At 45.1% G+C, this 26,209-nt stretch overlaps 1 protein-coding gene across 2 annotated transcripts in view; it reads left to right on the top strand.

Moving 5' to 3' along the window:
- LOC146805099 (CD99 antigen-like) overlaps window positions 1–26,209 on the top strand; it is a 262,650-nt gene that overhangs the window by 229,100 nt on the left and 7,341 nt on the right. For both annotated transcript variants that reach the window (XM_085622237.1, XM_085622239.1), the window contains one exon: window positions 16,696–16,749. In XM_085622237.1, coding sequence (XP_085478363.1) covers window positions 16,696–16,749 — 54 coding nt within the window. The remainder of the gene's footprint in view (window positions 1–16,695; window positions 16,750–26,209) is intronic.

Raw genomic sequence — 26,209 nt, 5'->3', positions numbered from 1 at the left:
ACATTACATAACTTAAGTTAGTATAAAATTCAGCAGCAAGATTAGCAGCAATTTTAAGGGATTCATTTCCATTTCAGTTGCTTTGCCAACCCTGCGTCGGCTCCTGGTCAGCTGCAAATTTTGTCACAATTCTCTTCTTGAGCCATAAAGCCCTCTTCAACCCAAAACCTTCTCCACTATCTGGGGCGTTCTCAGTTTACAGGCCCAATTGCTAATTGCTGCCTCATGCCTTTCAAGTGGTTATTCCAAACGTTCAACACACAAGCTTAAGAAGGAGAGATTGTTTTTCTATAGCAGAAGTGACACACTAAGACCCCTTTCCTCTGTCATTAAGATGGCAAAGCTCCTTACTGACACTTAGGAAGGTTTTGAAAATGTGGCCATTTCCATCTTGAAATACCAGCTCTGTTAGTTTAGGCTGCTTTCACCTAAGGGCCATGATACCTACCGTGAAAGTTTGCACTCCGTAAGTAACCTAAATAAATAAATGGGAAGCTGAGAGAATGCCCACCTTATTTTCGGAAGGCCTTCTTATATCATGTCAGCATTTCTTATTTTACTGTCCATGCCTACCATTCACAGTAGTGGTAGTGGATAGAAAGAAATGTCCTCCCCATGCTGGGAATATACTTTTAGTACATCCAGATCTTAAATATTTAGTTTTAAACTACCTCCCTTGGAAATAGATTGAATCGCATACCACCAATGTTTTTTTCACCAAAAGCACTCTAGCCATGTTAACTGGAACAGTTTATGATAAAAAAGAAAGCCAACTCTTACATTTAGCAAGCTGTGGTTGGGCCTACGGAGATGGCCCTTAACTGCTTGGTTTCCCTGTTAATGTGTGTATATAGGTCTTAAAAAGGTGTACGAACCTAGTCCACACTCCTTGCAAGGTGTGTATTGGTACATGCCATGAGCAAAAGCCACAAAAATTAAGCTGTTCCGAGTTAGTATGATAGCACCATTTTGGGTTCACTAGCTCAGGTTGTTGAACATCTGCCTTAGGAAACAAATTAATATTTTAAATAGAAATTGTTCCAGACCGGCTGTTGAGTGCGGTAAAGGATATGGCTAAGTTTTCTGCAAAGAGCTATGCACGTGGTTTGGTTGTGATCCGCCCCTCATGGCTTTAACTTCCTTAGAGCCAAAACGAGAGTATCTGAAATAGCTATGTTTGAAGGAGAGGAGAGATTTTCTCAAGGCTAAAGGCTGGAGTAGGGCACAACAGCTGTGAACTCATACACATTACTGGCAGCAACATCATCAATCCATCATAGAAGCAAAAGTCTCATGACCATCAAAAACCTAAAGACACCTACCGACTTGGGAAAGGCTCCCTCTCTAACACATTGATTGTAGGGATCACAAAAGTGGTTTCTTCACAAGAAGGTTGTCTTCTACGCAGAGCTGTCAGTGACTCAATGACTCGAGAGTCAGACAGACATGTCTCCTGTCTTCTGGCCACCAAGGTAATATGTACTTTCTAGTACTGGATTTCAGACTGCAAAGACCACTCTTAATTGTGCCTGGAGGACCAAGGGTGCCAGAGAACAGGAGACTGAAATGTTAACTTTTTTTAAAAAAAGACAGCCCTTTTATCTCTACCTTAGTGGAGCCTTAGGAAGGACAATGCAAAGGAAAGTAATTTTAAGAAAGCACTTCCATCAGCTGATAGTGACTAACTTATAAGTTGCAGGACTTATATATGGAGCCCATATGGGCATCCTTGAACCTCAAGGAAGTGGGCATTGGAGACGCAAACCTATCATATGCACATGAAAGCTAGGCCTCAAATCCTTCAAGCCTACCATCTTTTCAAACTCCATGGTTTACATAGACTGTTCATCTACAATGTTTCCATTAAACAACAGTGTTACCATTAACCAATTATGGTGATGCGATCTAAGATTCAATCTGTCATTGGCTTCTGTCTTTGAACATTCACATGGCAGCAGTTCACCTGCTGTTGTTAAAGATTTCCTAGAAGGACATACAAATGACTTTCTCATAGAATTCAATACAGTGCTTTCTAAATTAATGGTGCTTACTTTTAAATTGATGCACAAGGTGGATGTCCTGCAGTTGTAATGAAAAGAGTTGTTTCAAAGGGCCTCATCTTTTTCTTCCTTCTTTGAAAATACACTCTTATTTTCTACCTAGTGTAATGTCATCAGTAGTTTACTCCATCTTCACAAATGTTACCATGCTGGTTAACAAATTACGTTCTTTTTTAATTGCCCTTGAGGGGATTGTTCATTAAAATCCAAGACAGACATACACTTAGTTATTTGTACACTAAAACTGTATTTAAACAGACTTAGCCTAAGCCGTCCATTTCTTGATAGATAGTGTTGTGTGTTATTACTGTTATCAGAAGATCAGCAGACCCTCACCAGATATGCCTAGAGCTCACTCTGTCAAGGAGAAGGCAGCTATAGGGACAGTAGTGGGCAAGATTACAAGTCTAGTGGTTTGTGGATCCCTGTATTGGATACCTGTTCATATTTATTGCTGGGCATACTCGCATTGACTTGAGAACGGGCATCCTTGTGAGTGTGTGCACACTTTGTTTATATATCTGTCTGTGTACCTTGCTCTTCTTTTGGTCTCATGGCTTCGTGCTATGCAGAGGAGTTTCCTACTTTTTTTCTATTGTTTATGAATATCAAACAAAGTCCAGTGATGCCAAGGAAAAAATAACATATAACTTAATTCTCTGTTATGGGGGTTTTGTTTGAAGTCCTGAACATTTCATCTACCTCCCTATTGCCCCGGGTTAATAATTTAATCGTCATTCTTGATAGGTACTTTATATTGCTTCCATCAAAAACAAACTGTCTGACACTTGTGCATGGTGGGGCATCTTCTAGAATCCTCCTGTTCACACTTTCACCTACGTTAAAGCCTAAGCAATGGGACAATTCCCCACTATTTTCATGCATTTTTGCAGTGGCCTGTAAAGTTGCAGTGTCTGTTAATGACTGCTTTGGTGTTATATGCTTTATTTAAAAACTAACATATTATTGCCTCCTTTGGGAATGTTTGTTCTGCAAGATTATCTCATAAATAAAAGTGCATTGATTTAGAATGTGTTCTATGATCCTGCGCATGTTGATATGTTCTAATGGTAATGAGTTCACAGAAAATACCCAGGATGGAGAATTGGGATCAGAAGTAACTTTTCTTTCTTTCTCACACATGCATTTATCATCCAGATAAAAAAGCAATTATGATACAGATGAAAACTTGCTTAGCATCCCATAGGTGCTAGTGCTTTAGGAACAATGGGACCCTGGCTTCGGAAGTCTTCGCCTGGGGGAAGATACAGGTTTTTGTACGCCATCTACAGGTTGAACATCAAGGAATACCTGGCTGCCCAACAAAATGTAGCTAGGCTGATTAGTTTACAAATACGTGGATTTTAGGTTCTCAGTGTCGTAAGAAAACATTTACTCACATAGAGGATCAACACAAATGGTGATATATTACCTCAGTATCCAATTTCTAGTTTAGATAGCAATCACTCTGATAAAGATACGGTCATGGACTCCTGCTTCGGTAGCTGAGTATGAGCATACACATTTCACAGACTATTGTATCCTGTGCCCATATTTAAACCCGGTTACTTGTTCAGTAACAAGCTAAATCAAGTACCAGGTGCAATGGCTTAGTTTTTTGTGGACCCTCTGTGTCATGCTTCATCAATAAGTCTCATCCTGGGCCTTAAAAACCAAGATGAGCTTAACCCTTTTTAGGGAGCACTTAACTCATATTGTGGAACGGGTATTGAAAAGATAAAAATGCTGTGTGATAAGCCTGTAATCCCTTTATTATTGGGTATCTCAGGCAAGGTTAAAAATTATGAATTGTAATTGTACATAGGGATATTAGTAGCCTCACTCCTCGTGAGCTGTGCACACAAGCGGGAAGACAGCAGGACATAGATAGGTTTGTCAGTGACATGGCACCCTTGGCATCCTATTGACTACATGGTCATGTCGGTCCCACCTTCCAAATAGAGGCAAATAGCCAATTACGCTTACAGCACTAATGCGTGCTCCACTCATGAGGCAAATTAGGACCCCATGATTATATATGTCCTTTTACTCACACAGACATTAGGAACAGGACTACATATTAGAGCATAACAGGATATTTTTGAGTGTACTGATGAAATCCTATCGCCCTAAGAAGGCCAATAGAAGAGGCTGAAAGATGTGGACGAGAGAGGTGGGAGCCTTCATTTTTTTCCAAAGAAGAGCAGGAGACTGTGGAAAATCCTGAGGTCTAAATTTTAAGGCCAGAGTTGGCACATGAGTAGTGGAAGATTTTGAGTCGGGACAAAAGTAACAGTTGGGTGACAAATTTACAGAAGAGCTTAAATCTCAAAACCTTGAAAGTCCCTACAAAATAAGTTTTAGACCTGGCTGATGGACTCAGTAGGGCCAGAACTGGGCTGGCTAAAAGATCTAAAGATATAAAAATAAGGAGCCAAAACTTGGAGCTGGATGCTAGTAATTTCATTTCTCCATTCAATTTAAAAAAGAAAACCATAATCTTCCAAAGACTTTATCAAACAGTGTGGTACTGGCCCAAAAAATCATCAATTTGCAAAAGAGTAACTACCTGTTTTCTTGTCCTCATTCTCATTGAATAATTGAGAAAGGCATAGGCCCTAAACCAAGCTAGCCACCGTTTATTTCAGTTTGATCAATATTTAGATATTAACCTTGCCCTTCTGAATATTTTTTTACCCTTTCCTTACAATGTATTTGTAAGGTGGTTGCATTATCATACATTGTTTTAAACTTTGTTTGATACCAGTTCTGTTTGTAATTGTTGTCTTTTATCTGGCATGCATGAAATGCTCTGGTGCCTGAACTTCTTTAAATGAATACTTGCTTAGATGAAGAGGACAGGTTTTCTGCAGTAAAGAACTTTCATTTTGACTTCTCCACAAGAGGCACATGGCAAGGCAGAGTGTTGGTAGAGAATGCCTGAGATCTGCACTAGTGTGGCTGGCTTGGCTGTTTATGTTGTCTATCTGAAGCGTTGGCATTTCTTCACTAGCACAGACAATTCTAATGATGAATGAGTTCAGTTCTTTGTCTTTGTCCTTTGCTTCATAAAATTGTTACTATCCAGATTTCTGAATAAATATCTCCAAATCTTTTTCTTCATTGTTTTGTCAATAGTCATTGTTCAGTAGCTAAAAGTGTTTTCCAGACTAACTCTTGAAACCAGTTAACATAGCTTCACAGTAAATCTGATGTGGTTACTTCCACTTAAGCCTGTATCTCTGACAAAGTTAATGAATCCCTCACCCAGCGAACTAAACTACCACATGGGATGAAGCGATGAGGCAATGGCTGCATTTTATTTTTCTCTTTCGATAGACAGATCTGTTTGTCCGTCCATCCATCCCTGATGGACAGCTTCTGTTATGAGATCTGCAAATGTAATAGGTCAGGAAAAGCTGAGCCAGAAATCTGGTTTAATGGATTCCTAGACAAGGCAGAGCAGCTCTAATGCACAGATCCATTTTGGGAGAATGTTGTCTTTCCCACATCTCAATAAATAAAAGGAAGCAGGTGATAAGTGGCACTTAAAATCCTCCTGAAAGCAGTGTTCCATAATTAAACGTTCTTGACTGGGTTAATAAAAAAAAAAGGACTGAGTTTTGAGATGGCATCCTTGAATGAGGGATCTCAATGGGTTGCTTTGTCTCTAAACAAGAATATCCATGGGGAGGGGCTTTGAACAATACGTCTCTGGCCGATCTTCGTTCTTCATGGAACAAAATGGTTTTATTGGGTGGAAGGAAAATGTGATTGTGGTGCTTATAGTGTATTACCCTTACCTCTTAAAGACGCCTCCTAGATTTACAAATGAATTCCCGGTAAAAAGAAAGTTTTGAAAAAAATGACCAATTGCTTGAGGCTTATGCTATCTAGTTACATGCTGAAAAATGTGGTGGTCATTGAAACCAAGAGAAATCTCTTCAAATATTGCAACCATTAAGGTATGCAAAACAAATATGTTTTCAGCAGAAGAATTCATAAAATCAAAAGCCAAGACTACCATCACCTACCTTCGCAGGCTTTCAGGCACATTGGTAGCTAATAACCAAAGGCTGGGGGCAGCCAACTCTAGGAATAAAGAGCCTTCCACCAAGTTTGACTCTCTCTGCCTGTATTGATCACATTTCTGGCAGCTAGCTCTTCATAGTCTGCTTATTTGGTTCACCTTTTAGCTTTAAGCACCTAGATCATTTCTTGCGTGAATGGAGTGGTTGTTTGCAGCATAACTGTACCTCAAGTAGAGAGCAGCTTCCTCTTCATCAAGTGCTTGTCTTCCTGATTTCTGAATCTGTTCATGATAGCAAAATCTTTGTCAGGTTCTAGTCATAATCCCTGCCAATCAATATATGTTACTTTCTGCGATTTCCTCACATACAAGAATGTTGCTTTGTTTGATAATGTCTTCTGAGGATTTGAGATGTCTTGTGGCATCCTTCACTGGATGGCCCCTTTAAACAAACACTTGCAAGCATTATTTCATGTGTGTTGCAAATTTTTACTTCCATTTTATGAGCCTGGCCCTGAGTCTGTTAGTTGCATTTTCCCAAACCAAGTCCTCTCTTGCCTTCTTGCCACCTCACCATCCACTTCCCCTCATCCTTGCATCTTTGCTTCCCTTTTACTGCACCGTGTGCACTTTTGTAAGTAAATTCCATGTGGCTGGAATCAGCTGCCATTTATCGCTTAGTCAGAGCACCACAGTTTAGATTGAGACAGAGGACCTACATTTGAATAGGTCTCGACCTCTACCACTGTACTCCAACTGTAACTGAGTAGTTAACAGCAGTTCCTGCTGTTGCTGTTCTTCACTCGCCTCCTCAGCTTTCAGGAATGGAAGATTTGAGAGGAGCCATCCCAGAGAAGTTTGTATGCAGATGTGATCAGAGACCTGTGGGCAAAGAGGACTTTGAGTGCTTGGTATGATGGGCCTAATGTACTGGAGAAACCGCCAGAGGGGAGAGAGTAGAGTGGAAGGTTGGATAGGTAGAGAAGTGAAGAGGGGATGGGATAGAGGTGAGGAATCAAGCTGTTTTCCTTGGAATGAGTTGCAATATTTTATTTACTTGGGTCTGTAGTTACAGGTCTCCTGCCAGACATCTCCATGAATGGAGATTGTCCTTTACTGTGCTTAAAAGACCCAGTATAGGGGCAGGAAAAGTAGGAGACGATTGCACAAATATCACAATTATGTCATTGTCTATGGAGCTTCCTGATTAGGCAAAACTGTATATAGAAAATACCTCTAGTAAATTAAATAAACATGACAAGCTGTGAGGTTATCCTTGAGCCTGTATCTTCAAATGCAACTGACAAGATATTGAGGGAGACCAGGGTGAGGAACAATGTGCCAAAGTGCAAAATATTAAAATTGTGGTTCATGTCTTAATAGATTCAGGGTCATACATCACAATTTCACCCAAAGGCGATGCAAACCTAGTGGACAAATTTGCATGGGTCCTGTACTTTGGGATATAAGTTGCCCAGTTGATATGGAGATCACCAGATTAAGTACTGATGTGCAAGTTAATGTAATTCCTGTTGTGTCTGTAACTGGGTCTGTAATAAGTAACAGTAAAACGTATAAAATATTAATTACTGTGATATTTTATTTTCTACTGTGAAGGAGAAAGATTTGTTTCCTCTATTGTGTTGTGTGGATACACAGAGACGAGCCTTGAAGTTTGGCCTGTGTTGTGTACTGCCATGTCTATGGAGATAGGTAGCTTGTTGATATTGTTTTAAACTAACAAAACCACTGAAATTACCCAATTTTAGTTATCTCAAGTATCTATAATTTGTGCCCTACAGTAACTATAGCTAGTACTGCTGCAATACATAGTGTTGTCATCAATGATGTCATTTCAGAAGTTGCATTGATCTTATCAATGTTATCATAGAATATGACAATAATTATATACTATGTGAGGTAATTAGCAGAACAAAGGAGCAATACTGCACCCAAATCCCAGATCTCTCAATCTTGCGATTTGGCTCCTGAAGCCTTAGAATTCAGATACCTAAACTTACCAAAAGAATGTATAGATATCCTAAAAGAGGCAAGAAGACCCACAACAAGAGCATGGTATGCAGTAAGGTGGAAATGTTTTGTTTATTACTGTCATTCAAAAGACATTAATCCTATGCAAGCATCACTTCAAAACATTATAGGTTACATGCTTCATTTACCAAATGCAGGTTTGTCTTTCACCTCTATTAAATACATGTTCAAGGCATATGAGCTGCAGATTACACACTTTTGCATAGATCGCCATCTGGTGTTGGGCCCGGATGTTTGCAGTTTGTTTTTCCTCTTGGAAAGTCTTTGGAAGTCACGAGGTCGGTGACTCCTCCTTTGGTTCGTATTGCGCATGGGCTTCGGCTCCATCCTCAGATTGTTTTTTTCCGCCATCGGGCTCGGATGTAATACTTCGCGCTCCGGTTCCGAACTTTTCTAGTTCAACGATCGACGCAAAATCCTCGCTCATCGAGATTCTTCAGATAACAAATCTTCTTAATCACCTTCTCTTCGACACTTCTTCGATTCCAGTCATCGACGGCGGCCTTCGGGCCTATCCTGGCTCCGGTCTCAGCTGATGGAAAGAACTCCCTTCAAGAAGTGCCCTCGATGTGGGTCCAAATTCCCCCACACCGATCTTTATGAGGTGTGCAACCTCTGCCTCTCCCCTGAACACGAGGTTCGAGACTGTCCCGCCTGCAAGTCTTTTAGATCGAAAAAGACTATTCGAGATCGAAGGGACAGATGCAACATGGCGCACTCCTCGACCACCGCTCTAGTCGACGACGTCGAAAATCCGGGACAGCAGCACACCGAAGAAGATGACGACGACCTCGTCAGTGCTTCCGAAGCCGACGACTCAGATGTGGAGGACATCACCCCGGCGCAGAGGGTCGTGAGTACTATACCCCCTCCCACACCCGCGCCGATATCCAAAAAGGCTTCGGTCACGCCTTCGCCTTCAAGCCTAGGCAAGACCAAGGACACTGCTTCTAACACCCCACCTTCGGGCCCGGTAAAGAAGCCTATTAAGCCTTCCGGCAGCTCGGGCTCAAGCCAGCCTACCAGCGGTGCCGAAAAACACCCTTCGGCACCGAAGAAAAAATCGGCCTCCACCTCCACACCGAGCTCAGCACCAAAGCCCTCGGTGTCGAAACCCGGCCTCTCGGTGCCGACTAAACATCATAAGGCCCTCGGCGCCGACTCTCCCGTGCCGAAGCCTCTCTCAGCACCGAACAAAAAATCGGAGGTCCCAAAAAAGCACGGCACAGACAAGCCTAAAAAGCCGTAGGCCCCGAAAACCTCGGCGCCGACTGAACAACCAGTGTCGCAAGAACTATTCACACCGGATCCTCTGCAAAAGACACTTACCAAGGATCCAAAAACTGGACATTTGACACTGTCTTCAAAAAAGAGACATTTGGACAAACCAGCTCCACCTCCAAAGAGGAAGGACTGTGCTACCTCCCCTTTCAGAGTGCCTTCCCCACCTCCTCCACCTCCTCCACCCTCCCCACCTCCACCTTCTCCACCCCTGCCTCATCGCTCTCCGACCCTGTCTCCAGACCATGATGATCAAGGGGACCCTTACTACGATCCAGCAGATGTGCCACAAGACCCCACCCCTACTGGATCCCCAGACCCATGGGATGACTATAACAATCCAGACATCCCAGATGTCCCACAGGATGACCTTTATCCATCCAGGCCATCCCCACCAGAAGACTCGTTAGGTTTTCACCACCTACTACAGAGAGCGGCACATTATCACGGGGAAGAGCTACATACTGACCCAGTAGAGGAAGATTTCCTCCTAGACACCTTTGATACTGCACATAGGTCTACTGCTATACTACCTATGCTAAAAGGAGTAATCAAACATGCCCCAGAGGTTTTTAAAGACCCAGGCATGGCTAGGGTCCTAAACCCACGTATAGGGAAAAAATATAAAGCCGCCCCCACAGATCCTGCTTACATTAAAGGCCCTGCACCACTGGATTCCTTGGTGGTATCTACAGCTAGGAAGAGATCAAATTCTCAGGCGTCAGGTGAAGCACCACCACCTGACAAAGAGTCCAAGCTCCTAGACGTGTCAGGGAAGCGCACTGCGTCACAAGCTGCCAATATATGGCGTATCGCCAACACTCAAGCGCTATTGGCCAGATACGACAGAGCGCATTATGATGAGCTAGAAACCATCATGCACCATCTCCCTGAAAAATACGGAAATAGGGCTAATGAATTGATTCAAGAGGGAAAAACCTTAACTAATACCTCTATACGCTGTGCCCTAGATGCGGCTGACACAGCCTCCAGGGCCATAAACACCAGTGTCCTCCTCCGTCGCCACGCCTGGCTAAGAGTTTCAGGTTTTAAACCTGAGGTACAAGCCTCCATATTAAACCACCCATTTGATCAACAACATTTATTTGGTCCAAAGGTTGATGAGGCCCTCGAGAAGATGAAGAAAGACACTGATACGGTGAAATCCATGGGAGCCCTACAGTCACACACTCCTAGGCGCTCCTTTTGCCGCTCTTCCTTTCGGGGCACGGGTAGAGGCTACTCCTCAGATAGCGCATCCACGTCCTACAAATCCCCTCCTCAGTCCACCTTCACAAGGGGTTATCAAAGAGACGGCTAAGGAGGCAATAATAATAAAGGCAGAGGCAAAACAAATACCGGCCGCTCTGCCACACCGCCTACCCAATGACTTTCCCCTGCTCCCTCCAGACCATCCCACTCCGGTCGGGGGCAGAATACAAAATTTCCTTCACGTCTGGAAGACCATCACCTCAGACAGATGGGTGACCCAAATTATTCATTCAGGGTACTGCCTAGAATTAACATCTACCCCCCCAAACATTCCACCCAGGCAACGCCCAATGTCACAAGAACATGCCACGTTATTAAAACAGGAAGTAATCTCCCTCCTGCAAAAACAAGCCATAGAGCAAGTCCCCATCAATCAGCAAAATTTAGGGGTCTACTCCCTGTACTTTCTGATTCCAAAAAGAGACGAGACTCTACGACCTATTCTAGATCTCAGGCCTCTAAACACTTACATACATTCAGACCATTTTCACATGGTAACCCTTCAACAGGTTCTTCCACTCCTCTCCCAGAACGACTTTCTCACCACACTGGACTTGAAAGACGCATACTTTCACATTCCAGTACACCATGCTCACAGAAAGTACCTCAGATTTGTAGTGGACGGGCAACACTACCAGTTCAAAGTGCTCCCGTTCGGGGTCACAATAGCACCAAGGGTATTCACCAAGTGCTTAGCAGTAGTGGCGGCACACCTCAGAAGACAGCACATTCACGTCTTCCCATATTTGGATGACTGGCTAATAAAAGCCACGTCCTACAACCAATGTGTGCACCACACCGCCGCTACAATCCAACTACTTCACCAGCTAGGTTTCACGGTGAACCACCAAAAGTCCCACCTGATACCATCACACACAAAGCAATACCTCGGTGCTACCATAGACACCTCAAAAGCCATAGCCTATCCCAATCCTGCCAGGATTGAAAACATACAGGCTCTGCGTCAAAAATTCATACCTCAACACTCTCTCCCAGCAAGAGTGTTTATGCAACTGATAGGGATGATGGCCTCTTGCATTTTCATAGTGCCTCATGCAAGACTCCAGATGCGTCCACTCCAAGAGTGCTTAGCGCGCCAGTGGAACCAGGCCCAGGGGCAACTGACAGATCTGGTGTTGGTGGACGGTTGCACCCATCGCTCTCTGCAGTGGTGGAACACCACAAACCTTTCCGAAGGTCGACCGTTCCTGGACCCGGTTCCACAAATAATCCTAACAGCAGACGCATCGCTCTCCGGCTGGGGAGCTCATCTGTTACATCTCACAGTGCAGGGCACATGGACGTCGCAACAGACGTTACTGCACATCAACCATTTGGAGTTACTGGCAATCTTTCTAGCCCTAAAATCCTTCCAGACGCAGATTTTAGGCAAGGCAGTCCTCATTCGCACAGACAACATGACTGCCATGTACTACATTCAAAAACAGGGGGGCACACACTCTCCACAGCTCTCTCAACTAGCACAGAGCATATGGAGATGGGCAATTCCGCAAAAAATCTTTCTCCTGGCCCAACACGTCCCAGGAGTACAAAACACCATGGCAGATCTGCTCAGCAGACAAACGCAACAGATCCACGAATGGGAACTTCACCCACAGGTTCTTCACCCGTTCTTTCAGAAGTGGGGGCATCCTCAGATAGACCTCTTCGCCACCCACGAAAACAAAAAATGCCCAAGCTTCGCTGCCAGATATCCACACCCATTGTCCAAAGGCAATGCGATATGGATGAACTGGTCAGACAAATTTGCGTACGCTTTTCCACCTCTCCCACTAATTCAATTAGTGGTGCGAAAGCTACAACAGCACTCCCTCACGCTCATCCTGGTAGCTCCAACATGGGCCAGACAACCGTGGTACACCACACTGCTGGAACTCTCGGTAGTACCACACCAAAAGTTACACCTCTCACCATGCCTCCTAACCCAGAACCATGGAGAGATCAGGCACCCGGACCCAGCTAAGCTCAACCTTGCAATCTGGCTCCTGAGGTCCTAGAATTCAGATACCTTAACCTTCCCCCTGATAGCATGAATATTATCAGAGAAGCTAGACGCCCTACTACTAGGGCATGCTATGCTGCAAAGTGGAAAAGATTTGTTGTTTACTGCCATAACAACACAATCAACCCTCTAAATGTATCCATACAGCACATCATATGTTACTTGCTCCATCTACAAAGGTGTAACCTAGCATATACATCCATTTGGTTACAGCTCGCAGCAATTGCTGCTTACTTACAAAACAGGCAGCACCTATCACTTTTCAGGGTGCCTGCCATCAAAGCCTTTATGGAAGGCCTCAAAAGAGTAATTCCACCCAGAGTACCACCCTCACCTGTCTGGAACTTAAATATAGTTCTCACAAGGCTGATGGGACCGCCTTTCGAACCATTGCATAAATGTGAGCTGCAATTTCTCACATGGAAAACAGCTTTTCTAGTGGCCATCACTTCCCTTAGAAGGGTTAGTGAAATACAAGCACTCACTATACAGGAACCTTTTCTCCAAATGCATCAGAACAAGGTTGTACTCCGCACTAACCCAAAATTCCTACCTAAAGTAATTTCTCCCTTCCTTTGAACCAATCGGTAGAATTACCAGTTTTTTTCTCACAACCTCAAACTGTTGCGGAAAGGGCTTTACACACACTGGATGTTAAAAGGGCCTTACTTTACTATATCCAAAGAACACAACCTTTCAGAAAAACCAAACAGCTATTTGTCTCTTTCTCTCCACCACATAAAGGCAACCCTATTTCTAAATCAGGGATAGCTAGGTGGATTGTAAAATGCATACAGATTTGCTACCACAAAGCAAAACAAACGCTATCTGTTCCCCCTAAAGCCCACTCTACAAGAAAGATAGGGGCTTCTATGGCTTTTCTAGGGAACATACCATTAGATGACATCTGCAAAGCAGCGACATGGTCAACACCGCACACTTTCACAAAACATTACTGTGTAGATGTGCAAACCAAGCAACTAGCTAGTGTGGGACAGGCTGTACTAAAAACACTGTTCCAAACCACTGCAACGGATGCCGGTGGTCGCCGCTATGGTTGGGTACTGCTATATAGTCTATGCAAAAGTGTGTAATCTGCAGCTCATATGCCCCGAACGGAATATGCTACTTACCAGTATGCATCTGTTCTTGGCATGTAGAGTTGCAGATCTACAAACGCCCACCCGCCTCCCCGGCTACCTGTATCCGTTCCAGTCTTTCTTATTTAGATACAACACACATGGGTTTCTTTACTGTTATTACTACGCTTCATCTTTCCCTGCTGGCGAAAAACAATCTGAGGATGGAGCCGAAGCCCATGCGCAATACGAACCAAAGGAGGAGTCACCAACCTCGTGACTTCCAAAGACTTTCCAAGAGGAAAAACAAACTGCAAACATCCGGGCCCAACACCAGATGGCGATCTATGCAAAAGTGTGTAGATCTGCAGCTCTACATGCCAAGAACAGATGCATACTGGTAAGTAGCATATTCCTTTACCGGACTAGCTGCATATCTTCAGAATAGAGAACAAACTTCTCTATTGAACATTCCTGTAATTAAAGCCTTTTTGCAAAGACTTAAGAGTTATTCCACCTCAAACACCTCGAGCACCGCCTACGTCAATGTGGAATTTAAATATTGAATCATTGCGTACATGCCAATTGTGGTTTCCATCACGAAAGCTCGCCTTTCTAATTGCAATTAACTCACTCAGAATAGTTGGAGAAATGTATGCATTAACTTTAGAAGCACCATTCTTTCAAGTACAGAGAGACAAAGTGGTTTTAAGAACTAACCCAAAATTCTTACCTAAAGTAATATCGCATTTTCACATGACACAATCCATAGAGTTACCTGTATTCTTACCTCAACCAGAATCAGTAGCTGAAAAAACATTACACACATTAGATGTCAAAAGCGCATTAATGTTCTAGATAGATAGAACATAATCTTTCTGTAAAACACAACCACTGTTTGTGTCATTTTCAAAACCACATAAGGGTAAAGCAATTTCTAAATCTGGTACTGCACGTTGGATAGTAAAATGCATCCAAACATGTTATGCCAAAGCCAAGAAAGCACTACCTATTCCACCAAGAGCCCATTCTACACACAAAAATGGGCTTCAATGGCATTTATAGGGAATATATCCATAGCTGACATATGTAAATCTGCTACATGGAATACTCACCATACATTTACAAAACATTATTGTGTAGATGTTATGGCATGACAATAAGCAAATGTTGATTAAGCAGTATTACGTACTTTATTTCAAATAAATTCACCAAGCACAAGTTGATCACCACTTACAGGGAGAACTGCTTTTTTAGTCTATGCTACGCATGTCTATCTACAGCCACACATGCCATCAAATGGTGAATGTTACTTATCCAGTAACCATCTATTTGTGGCATGTAGTGCTGTAGATCACATGCGCCCACCCTCCTCTTGGTGACTTGTGCTCTTTGCATTTATATACATATATCATACATTCACTACATGGTCATCTCTATAGCATATGCTATCCTTTCACTCCATCATCACCCGCCAAATGGAAAACAATCCAACAATGGAGTTGATTCGCAATGCAAGCCAGAGGAGGAGTCACTAAACTTGTGACTCAAAGAACTTCTTCAAAGAAAAACAACTTGCACACTTCAGAGCACAACACAAGATGACGGAATTATGCTAAGCATGTGAGTCTACAACATTACATGCCACAAACAGATGCTTACTTGGTAAGTAACATTCACCATCTCCACCCATCCATCCTGTGGGAGTCTAGGGCGATCACTGGCTCCCGTTGACACACGCAGAATCATGGAACCTTTTTTAAAAGTCTTAAAATTGGGGGGTCCCATGCGGACCCACAGTCATCCACCTGCACCTCCCCCCCACACACACACACGGTCCAGTGGGTCATGACACCCTAACCCTTCCCACTTATACTGCATTTTATTTATCTTTTTATTTTGAGGACACGGTTTGAGTAAAAACGTGTTTTGCTTTGTTAAAAAAATAATAATAGAAATAAGAAATTTACAAAATTGCCGTCTGTGAAGTACAACTAAGAACTGTTACCCTTCATTTAGAGGCTCCTGATTAAACAAATGACACTTGTAAGGGTGTAGCAATGTATTTGGGGCTGTTATTTAACTGCACTTGTGTACATAGTGGCTAATTAGCTGGAGGGAAGGAAATCAGACAGACGAGTCCCCCCCATTGAATAAAATCCATGTTTCTCAGCGTATAACAGATCCCTGGAACTACGTTTTTCTTAATCCACTGCTTTTTGTGCAGTAAAAGTAATCGTAGTATTGGGTGGGTGTGAGTGAAGACAGACTGAGATTGAGATGGAAGAGAGAAGAGAGAAAAGATATGTTGCATTTATGTGGGAGACTGAATTTCCAAACAAAATTGTGAACCTCACTGGATGGCTCCAAAGCACAACTTAAATGTTCTTCATTTACAGCATCCACAACGTCCGATTTAACTTTAGCAATCAATGGAGTTGTTGTTTTGAACTCAGTCTGAACGCTTGCTTCTACGATTATCAGATATTCCTGTATAAGGCTGCATCACTTTGTGTTGTCTATTTATTTTCAAAGCAGTACTCTTTTTCCCACTATCATACATCCAGTGCAGGCTTGTCATTTTTGGTAGGATCCCCATGTTTCTTACTGTGAAATTGGAATTCTGTGTCTGAAATAGTGTGATGGCCCATCACCCTTCTTGTCTTCTATAATGCATCAAGACTCGCCCAGGTACCATGCAATATGTTTTTGTGGAGATGTGTTGCTCACTTAGTTCTTTGTTATGTAATGGTGCTATTTGGCCCTTTATTCTTGTTTCTGGTCCATGGGATTCTTTGGGGACATTAATTGTCAGTGAAGACCAGCGGTGAACTAAATAGCCTGTACATCTGTTTACAGAGGGTTTGCTAAGTGTATGTTTTTTAAATTTTTTTTTAGATGGGGAGAATGTCAACATGCAGCAGCACGGGGGAGACAAAGCAGAACCACAAGGTGAATATTATTCCTTGAATATTGAAAATAACACGCTAGAGAAATCACATACATTGTGTTCCCTGGAATTAAGTGATAGGACTATGTCACAGGGGCGGCTCCTCCGCTATGGCGGAGGATCATCGCCCCACTGCTTAAAGGAAGAAAATGAAAAATAAAATGATAATAAAATACTTTTATTATTATTTTATTTTTCATTGACTCGGCCAAGTTTGCTTAATCTGCCAACTCTGGGGCAGGGCGGGAAAAGGTCGCAGTGTCACCAGCAGGGGAAGGCAGAGTAGTGGGCACTGAAAGTGTGCATATCGGTTTGGCCGGCCAGCCAAACCGACATGCACACTTGAATATCTCCAGGCGCTTCCTTGGACATATCTGCAGGGCTCAGGAGCACAGGCTCCCAGTTCCTGCTGCAGCATGAAACCATCCCGCTCCGCTCAGTCCCAGCACTTCTCTCATGCTGGGAGTAATAGCATGTGAGAAGGCCTGGGATTGCGTGGTGAATTGGGAGCCTGTGCTTTTGGGAACTGCAGTGCTGAGAGCAAGGTGCGGCCCGGGAGCAGAAGGTAAGTGCATATTTATTTTTTAATAATTTTGTATTTATTTATTTTTCCCCTTCGCTGCCCCACTACATAGAATGGGCAGCAGCCGCGACTGATATGTCACCAACAGTTTCGCCACTGCACTGTTTCCCAGTGAGACACCAGTTACAAGTTTAGAGTCCATGCACTGTCAAAGCATTAGTTGACAAAAAGGTGCATCGGTTGTTAGTCAACAAGCTGATGTCTCAGAACACAAATCTCATAAAGAAAGTTACATCTTTGATACTAGCAATGCCCTGACATTAATTACGCCTCACATCCATGGCCCCACTGTCACGATCTACCTGAGCTATTCACAATTCTAGGAAAGGCCGAAATTCTAGAAGCCCCACAGACTCCTCCTGAAGTTCCACTAATGCCCTTCCTTGTGCATACATTGCGGTATTTCGCCATGTTTTTGAAACCCTCCCCACCATCATCTCTCGCTTAATTAACATCTATACTCACAACCACCCAGTAGTTAATTTGTAATATAATAAGTGCCGGGCTCTAACCAGGAGGCCACTACAGCTTGTACCACGGATTGCCCCGTCATCGCTGCCAATGACAGTACCAAAACAACTGCTAACCAACTCTTTCACCTACAAGTGTGACAGTTGCGATTATTCCGGGTTCCTAGAGCTAACAGAATGGCTGAGGAGGCAGGAATTAGTATTTTTTAATGTATTTTGTATTCATAAACAACCGATGTTCTGCTCATCTCTAAATTAGATGAGCAGCGCCACCATGTGGCAGAGTGTCATAAGTGTGTGATGACAGTTAGGTGCCGAGCACCGGCTCAAATTAAGCACTGCAACCACCTACAGCAGTTGTATCAAGCCACCATGCTATGTGCTCACTATATTGCCACTTAAATCCGTAAATTCCACCCATTTCTGAATAGCGCCTGTACCCTATGACCACTTCCTCATCCTCTTGACATATCCAGATATTGGTTCCCCATCTGTTGAGCACTTACAAACTCTTTCTCTACACTCTTGCTTTCACAAAATTCAAATACTTAAACTCATATGTGCATGTGCACACACACTTGCTCTCTTAGCTCTGCATCACTAACTACTTCTCTGTGTTTTAGATATTTTTCTCCTTCTGCTCCTACATTCACCTCAGATTATTCCTTCTATCAATCACAGTAGCATAATTCACCTCCTTCTGTAATTGGCCAGCCACAACTATCCACTTTTCTACCCCTTTGCCCCTTTAATGATAAAACTCTACCCTGCTTTCAATCTGATACACTTTCTAGATCTAGCCGTTTCAACCTAAATTACTTCTCTGGTACTTCACCATTCCTCTTCCATAAACTGCTCCCCAGATAATGTTTATATCTAGATTGCATAATGGGTAATTGTGTAATATGGTCCAGTATTGCCACGGTGGGGTCCTGGTGATATTATAAACCACATGACTGAAGGGCGAGTGGTTTGTAAATGTCATCGCAACACTGAGATGGCAGTATAGGTCAATATTATACATTGGTACACGTCATGTAGTTTTATGTTGCATGTTTGTTTTTGGAGCAGTTGGAAAGTTGTTTTCTTAGAAGTGCAACTATGATTGGGCACTAATTGGCATTGGAATGTTTAGGCTTTGTTTACCCTTCTTGCATTGGTAATAAAACAGGGGACAAAGAATGAAGGTGACTGTGTGGCTGCAGCATTTATCACATAATTATATATTTACTGCAATTGCTACATAATTTGCAAATTTCACCCAATATGTTGTTTCTATCTCAGTTGGATAAAAAAAGTGACACCTAGGGGCATATTCTGAGGACCTATCGCAGAGTTATCGACACTTTACTGCAGCCAAAGTCGCGATACATTTATCGCTCCATTCACAAGCTGGTGCAAACAGCCGATATCACCAGTTTTTGGGCGATAGCATCCTCAAAAAACATCGCCACAGATGACTCTGGCAACTATCGCTAATAAGATGCAGAGTAGGCATTACCGAGCAAAAAACCGCAACAACACCACACCTCAACATTCTCAACGACCAGCCAGATTGGCAATAAGATAACAAAACATGCGATAAGGCTCGTTGGCAGCAGGAACGTAACACCTGCTCTGACCTGGTGCAAAGTCAGATGACAACAAGCACCAGACAAGGGAGCCCATACCACAGCCTCACCTGAAGACCAACAGATCCCATGGAGCCACTGATCATGCAGCTCGGAGCCCCAATAGTGCCACAACACCCACCGCCACCACCCCCAGGACCACCCCCCTCCTCCAGACCCCTCCCTGGACCACCACAGAGGTAGCGCGGACAAAGACAGCGGACCCTCAGGAAACGCACCAGCCTCACAGACCTAACACCAGACAATGTAATTGCCCACTACAGGCTCAAGAGGGCAACCATCCTACGCATCCTGACCATCATCGCCCAACAGGCTGACGGCACCAACACAGCAGACAACCAACATCCCACCTCAGACAAAGCTGCTGGCTGTGCTGCACCTGTTGGCCTCTGGTACCTCCCAACCAACAACCGCCAGAGTTGGATGAGTCTCACAGCCAGCCCCATCCGAGTCCATCACACCTGTCCTGGATGCCATCATCAGCCTGGTACTCCAGTACCTATACGTTCCCCACAATGCACATGAACAGCTGGAGACCAAGCTGGATAGCTGGATTCACGCACGTGTTGGGGGCAATCAACATCACACATGTCCTACTTGTGCCCCCTGATGACACTGCACACAATTACCTCAACGAAAAGCACATGCATTCCATCAATGTGCAGGCAACAGTTGACCACTGGGGAATCGCCACCAACGTCGTCGCCAACTACCCAGGCAGTGTGCACGATTCCACTTCTACCGACAGTCCATCATCAAACAGCGCTACCACGATGGCACCCATGAAAATGCACTGCTTGTTGGGAAGTACCAAATGAACACACCACACACCTCATCTCCACAACTATGCAACTCACAACACTGGGAATGCACACGTTACAAACTCACATACAACATGCCCAACAACCTGCCCACCCACCAGACACGACAGCACAACTCACTGTGGCAACCTGGGCTAACCATGTACATGAACCATCAACAGCATGGCACATCAGCAAAACAATAGCAGATTGTGGGGAGAGGTGGGAACCAGGCATGTGGGAAGGAGGCAAGTGACCCATGAATGAGAATGTACACAATGCCTAGTGTGGCGTGGATATGATGGCCAGACTGCAGTATGCAGACCACACCCATATCCATGTCGACATACACCGCTGGTGTATGGAGTGTAGTGGACAGTGGACGCAACCATGTCACCCCAGCCAGTGGGAAAGATCGCGGGAATGTAGCTTGTTACGTCCCCCCCTGTAAGCGTGAGCGGAGTGGACTGGCCTGGCGTATGCCAGGCCAGTGTAAGGGTGTGAATAGAAAGCACGTAGCCCTGGGCGTGGTTCTCTTCCAGAATGTCCAACGTCTCTGCCAGGGCGGCGCCTCTCACCCCGCCACGAGGCCGACGTCGTCATCGTGAGCGGAGTTGCCTGCGATCCTCTGCGCCTGCTGTACCCCGGGCCGCTGGTCCCCGAACCCGTCTTGCCTGCCCCTGCACAGCCAGGCCTCTCTGCTCACCTGCCGACACCGGCGTGTGTCAAGGAGGGTCCACCACGTGCCGATGCAACCTCCAAGCCCGAGGCCCACGACCTTGGCAGCCTGCTCAGACCATCACGGCCTCCTCGAGCAAGGCCCGCAGTCCTCCTCTCTCGTTGACGTACTCCACCGGCATACACAGCGGACAAGTAGGTCACACATTTGGAACTGAGTCTTGATTACACAGTGGCAGAGTACATATTTATGGCTGATTTTATGTCACTATACTCCCTTCGATGTGGTGCCACCAAGTCTGTGTATAGCATTCCAACCACTAGTGTCTGTGGGCCCTCGCGGACCACTGCCCTCGGCCCACACTGCGCTCGAGTAGGTTACACATTTGGAACTGAGTCTTGATTTCATCATGGCAGAGTTCACATCATTGCACGCCAGGAGAGGTGTAAGAGGAAGATGCGTTTCAGTCTGAAGGAAAAAAGGATCATCTCAACGAAGGTGACCGAGCACTACCAACAACTGCCCTGGTGTCACTAACTCTGTGCATCGCAAGCCAACAACACTTGCTTGTGGGGCCCCTGCTGACCGCTGCCTCCGGCCTACTCTGCGGTCGAGTAAGTTACACATTTGGGACTGAGTCTTGATTATACAATGTCCGAGTACACACATTAATGCAGAGTTTAAATCACCATACTCCCTTCGATGTGGTGCCACCAAGTCTGTGCATAGCATCCAAACCACATGTGTCTGTGGGCCTTTGATAACTACGCCCTCGGTCTACACTGCGGTCCAGTAGGCCTCCCACCAATCCAATCCAGTCCGTACCAGGCAGGACACGGCATCGTCGATGACTGAACACCCGCTCAGCTCTGGTGCTTCTACCTCTGTCAACCACAAGTCACCCCCACATGCCATTTCAACGTTGTGTTTTAGAGTTCCAGGAGGAGCTCGCTGAACAGTGGTTGGCCCACGGTGACCGCTGCCTCGGGCCTACGCTGCGGTCGAGTAGGTCACACTTTCAGAACTCAGTCTTGATTCATTAATGGCAGATTTGATATCATTGTACAGGCCTCATCGCAGACTGCATCCCCTTTCAGCTCCGGTGCCACTAAGTCTGTTCCCCGACATCCATGGACACTTTCTGGTTGACCTCTGGTGGCAACTGAGTCTATGGACTGGGGGTTGTCGTCATCATCATGTCTGTAATACTGACTTGGTGGCAAAAACGAGGCAGTAGCATTCCACTCCTCCATTTGCCACTTCCGGATGGCTTCTACCCTCTGCATCATGCCCTGGAGGACACCTTCCACTATCCCCCGCAACCCTCCGCCACATTCACCTTGGACATCGATGAGAACCCGCTCACCTCGCGTGGCCCTATCTCACTGCACCGCAAGTCACCGTCCAGTGGCGGTGTGCCTCTGCCGGCCGCAGTGCAACCAGGGCCATTAACTCTGTGCAGCTCAAGTCAGGGACCTTGTCTGCTGAGATATTGACTGGCCTATGAGATGATGGCCTTGGATCATCAACGCCATGTGTATGTGGCCCTCGCTGTCCATTGCCTCTGGCCTCAACTGGCGTCCACCAGGGCTCACACATCAAATCAAGTCCTGACACGCACTGATGTTGCATCACCGCAGGAGGCACACGCCACCACCACCAGGACCACCTTCAAACGCCAACTTAGTCAAAAGTGTCTTACTGCCAGACTACCAGAGTTGCTCACACCTGTCGTAGATGCCATCATCTGCCTGATACCCTGCTCAGCACTACAGGTGCCACTAACTCAGCGCACCACAGCTTATGGACACTTCTGTTTGCTCATTGGGTGACCTCTGTACTTGCTCCGGCTACCACCATGATGCTCCGCAGTTGTCTCTGTAATGCTGGTGTTTTCTGTTTCCGTTTTAATGGTGTTCACTGTTGTAGTTGTTGCCAGCACCAACCACTCCTTGCGGGCTGGCTTACACTCACCCCACACACATCCAACACAGGCGTCACTGTCATGTGACCCTGCCAATAAAGGGGCCAGGCGTCCGTGCCCATAGCCAGTCGCACAAACTATCTGTGAGTGTCCGTGTGGTCATAATGTATGCATGAGGGCCCCGGGCCCTACAACATTACATTGTGCTGTGCACAGCATACGCAACCATGTCCCCGCTGGCAGCGGGTAAGACCTTGGACATGTAGCTTTGTCGTCACCCACTCAATATGTAAGAGGAGTGGACTGGGCCGTCGAACGGAGGTCCGGCGTGGGTGTGTGAATTATTATTCCGGGGCTCTGGGCGTGGATCATTACAGGACATGTGCAAATGCATGTGTCTCTGTCGCAGTGTGGGTCTCCTTTGTGGGGTGTAGGTGGTCCCTGATGGGACTTAGACACCCACGTATATGGTCCAGTTTGGCTTCCATGAGCTCTGACCCTACCCGCACCTATTCGGCCACCTCCTTTTGGCATTCTGACACCTGGCATTGGAATGTGATGTGTGCCTCGGTGGAGTGTTGGGAGCCAGCTGTGGTGGTGGGTGCTTCCTGCTGTGTGGTCTGTGCAGAGGCTGGAGTCTCCTCTATGTAGCTTGACTGCCCTGCTCCTGGGGGTGGGTTGCCTAAGATGTCCATGAGCTGTTGAGCGTCGGTGTCGGAGGTGTGGTGGTCCTCTCCAGCATCATTGATGAGTTGTCTGGTCTGCTCTGCTGGAGGTGTTGTTTGTCCCTCTGCAATGTGAAGGGGAGATGCATGTTGACATTGTGTTGACATGTATGTTGGCGCATTGTTCTTGTTTACATGCAGACTGTATGACAATGTACATTGTGACTGTTTGGAGGTGCTGAAATTTCAGGCGGGACAGTGGACATTTGGACAACATGACAGATGTGAGCTTGTACACGTACATTTCAGTCTCACAGTTTCCTGCAATGTTAGATGCGATTGGCCTGTTTCTGCACATGGGCGGACCCAGTTGTGTCCTCTGTTCTGCAGTGTCGGTGTTGCACTTTGTACCACATTGTCGTGGGATGTGCTGTGATTGCTATGTGTGTGTGCTGCAGTGTGCCACAGGGATCAGGGACATGACCCAGGGTCTTTGTGGGTGTGTGGTGTGCTACATGTAGTTGTGCATGTGTGCCATTGTGCCCGTCACCCCCCGTTTCCCCAGTCCCTGGTCGTTACTCACCCTGTTGATGTTGTGTCAGGTCCTATAGAGCTGTATCCAGACTCCAAACTCCTTGTCCCGTCTCCACCCTGATGACTGTGGCCTCCATTTGCTCCTGCTCCTCCTGTGGCGCACGACTCCCACCTAAAGTCGCCGTTGCTGCCTTCCTGTTGGCAACGGGTTTGTGCTTGCGTTGGCTTTTCACATCATGCCTGCGCCTCTTGTCCTCCTCCATAGACCTCCTCGACACTCCGACTGCATTCACGTTTGTCATATTGACTTTCAGTGGATGGTAGTGTTCTGTCACCTCTGTGACGCTAATCTGGTTTTCCTGCGGACTGCACCCCGTCTGCCTCTTCCTCTTATCCTTGGCCTTCCCCGACCACGAGGTTCCTTGCTTGTGGTCTGTGGGGCTTGTGGGGTTCGCGTTGGCCTCTGCACTTGGTCCGGGTGCATCCATGGTGCTACTCTGTTTCTTTTTTTCTCCCTTTTTTTTTAGTTGCTTTTATAGTGCATTTTGCCACATGACGCATGGGAATTGCAGGCCTGTCGCTGGTCTTCGCTGATTTTTGTATCGCGATTGGCCTCATCGCAGCTTTTTTTGCGTTCGTGTTTTACATTTTTGCGGCATAGTGTTGACTTTATCACGGACATTTGACGTGTTATCGTGAGCCTATTGCATGGTACCTCCGGGTTGAGAATACCACGTTACCAAGGTGTTATTTTCCGGCGATAGACTGCAATGTGCAAAGTTAAGCTAATTTTGCCATGTTTATCACACGTTCTTGAGAATATCCCCCTTAATGTGCAACTAGCTTGCATTTTTTCCTAGCGATGGAGATAACTTTGCAAATAATTTGGTTATCTATGCCATGTAATCCTAGTAGCCTTGGCAACATTAAAGGTCTGCAGAGTGGTTCTGAGTTTGTCATTAAGTATTTCCCCTATTTCATTTTTTCCTGTAAAATATGGATTATTTTATATCCCATTCTGTTGTGCAAGAAAAGCACAAAAACGTACGTACGTCTGTCTTTCTATCTATCTATATCTAGCCATCTTTCTATCTATCCCACCAAACCACCCTCTCTCATTGAAAGGCTGATCTTTAACGCACATTGTACATAATCCACAATAACCTGTACAAAGACCTGCTCTTAAGTGATGTGTCATATGTACACACTATATTATCTATAGTACTCTTCACACCTTCTCGATTTCTCTACCTGTCAGTACAGTCAATTATAATATACTCTTGCTGAATAATGAAAGTTTAGTCATAAGTGATGCTCCCCTCTCCCTGCTCTTATCTTACATTGCAGGTCAGTGGTAATCAGCTGTCCTGCAACTCTACACAGCCCACACTAGACACCAAGCAGAAAAGTGTTATCCTAGGCCCTTCTTATTCTCCCTTTGTGCAAACGTTTTTGATGCTTCACTGTTCCATGTTTCCCGGGACTCAGATATACTTCTTCTTTAAGCTTTAGAGACTTGTTCCAAGCTGTTAAGGCTAACTGCCTTGGCAGCATAAGATACTGAATGATCACATGTTGCTTAATGCAAAACCATTCACCTTTTCCTCTTCCCATGTTACTTTGGGGTTACTTTTTGTGAAGTGTGGATCACTGTCAATATCATGTTGGTTGCTACCTCTCCGCACTGCCACTAGTTCCAGAATCCATCTCATCACGCTTTTCGCTCCACCAAGACCTTAATTCATGATCTAAACTGCATAAAACACAACAGCTCATCAAACGCACTCTGATCAACCTTTCTAGACTCACTGACCCTTTCAGACTTCCTGCAAGCTAGCTCACCGTGATTATCTGTTTCTAATTAACATATTTCTTATTCCAGTATTCAAATTATCCACAACCTTTCTTTCACTTCTTACCCCCATTCTTTACCTTCTCCATATGGTGCCACCCTCCACACAGTTAGTTGCCTCCTAAAATTTAAAACTAAGCATCATACTGTTGGACTTGGCCCTTTTGGGAGGTTCACCCCTAAGCTTTTTGCCTCTGGTGTTGGTGGTTTTAGGCCTCTGGGCACTTTAGCACTGTGGTCCAGTGTAAAGTTGGTGCGCTTTCTGTGTGCATTTGGTAAGGAATGCATTGGGGATTCCCGGGGAACAACCTTTACAACGCAACT

This window comes from Triturus cristatus, chromosome 8, assembly GCF_964204655.1.
Source record: "Triturus cristatus chromosome 8, aTriCri1.1, whole genome shotgun sequence".
Classification (NCBI taxonomy): Eukaryota; Metazoa; Chordata; class Amphibia; order Caudata; family Salamandridae; genus Triturus; species Triturus cristatus.
Note: the sequence above shows the minus strand (reverse complement) of the source record. Positions and strands in the feature narration are given on the sequence as shown.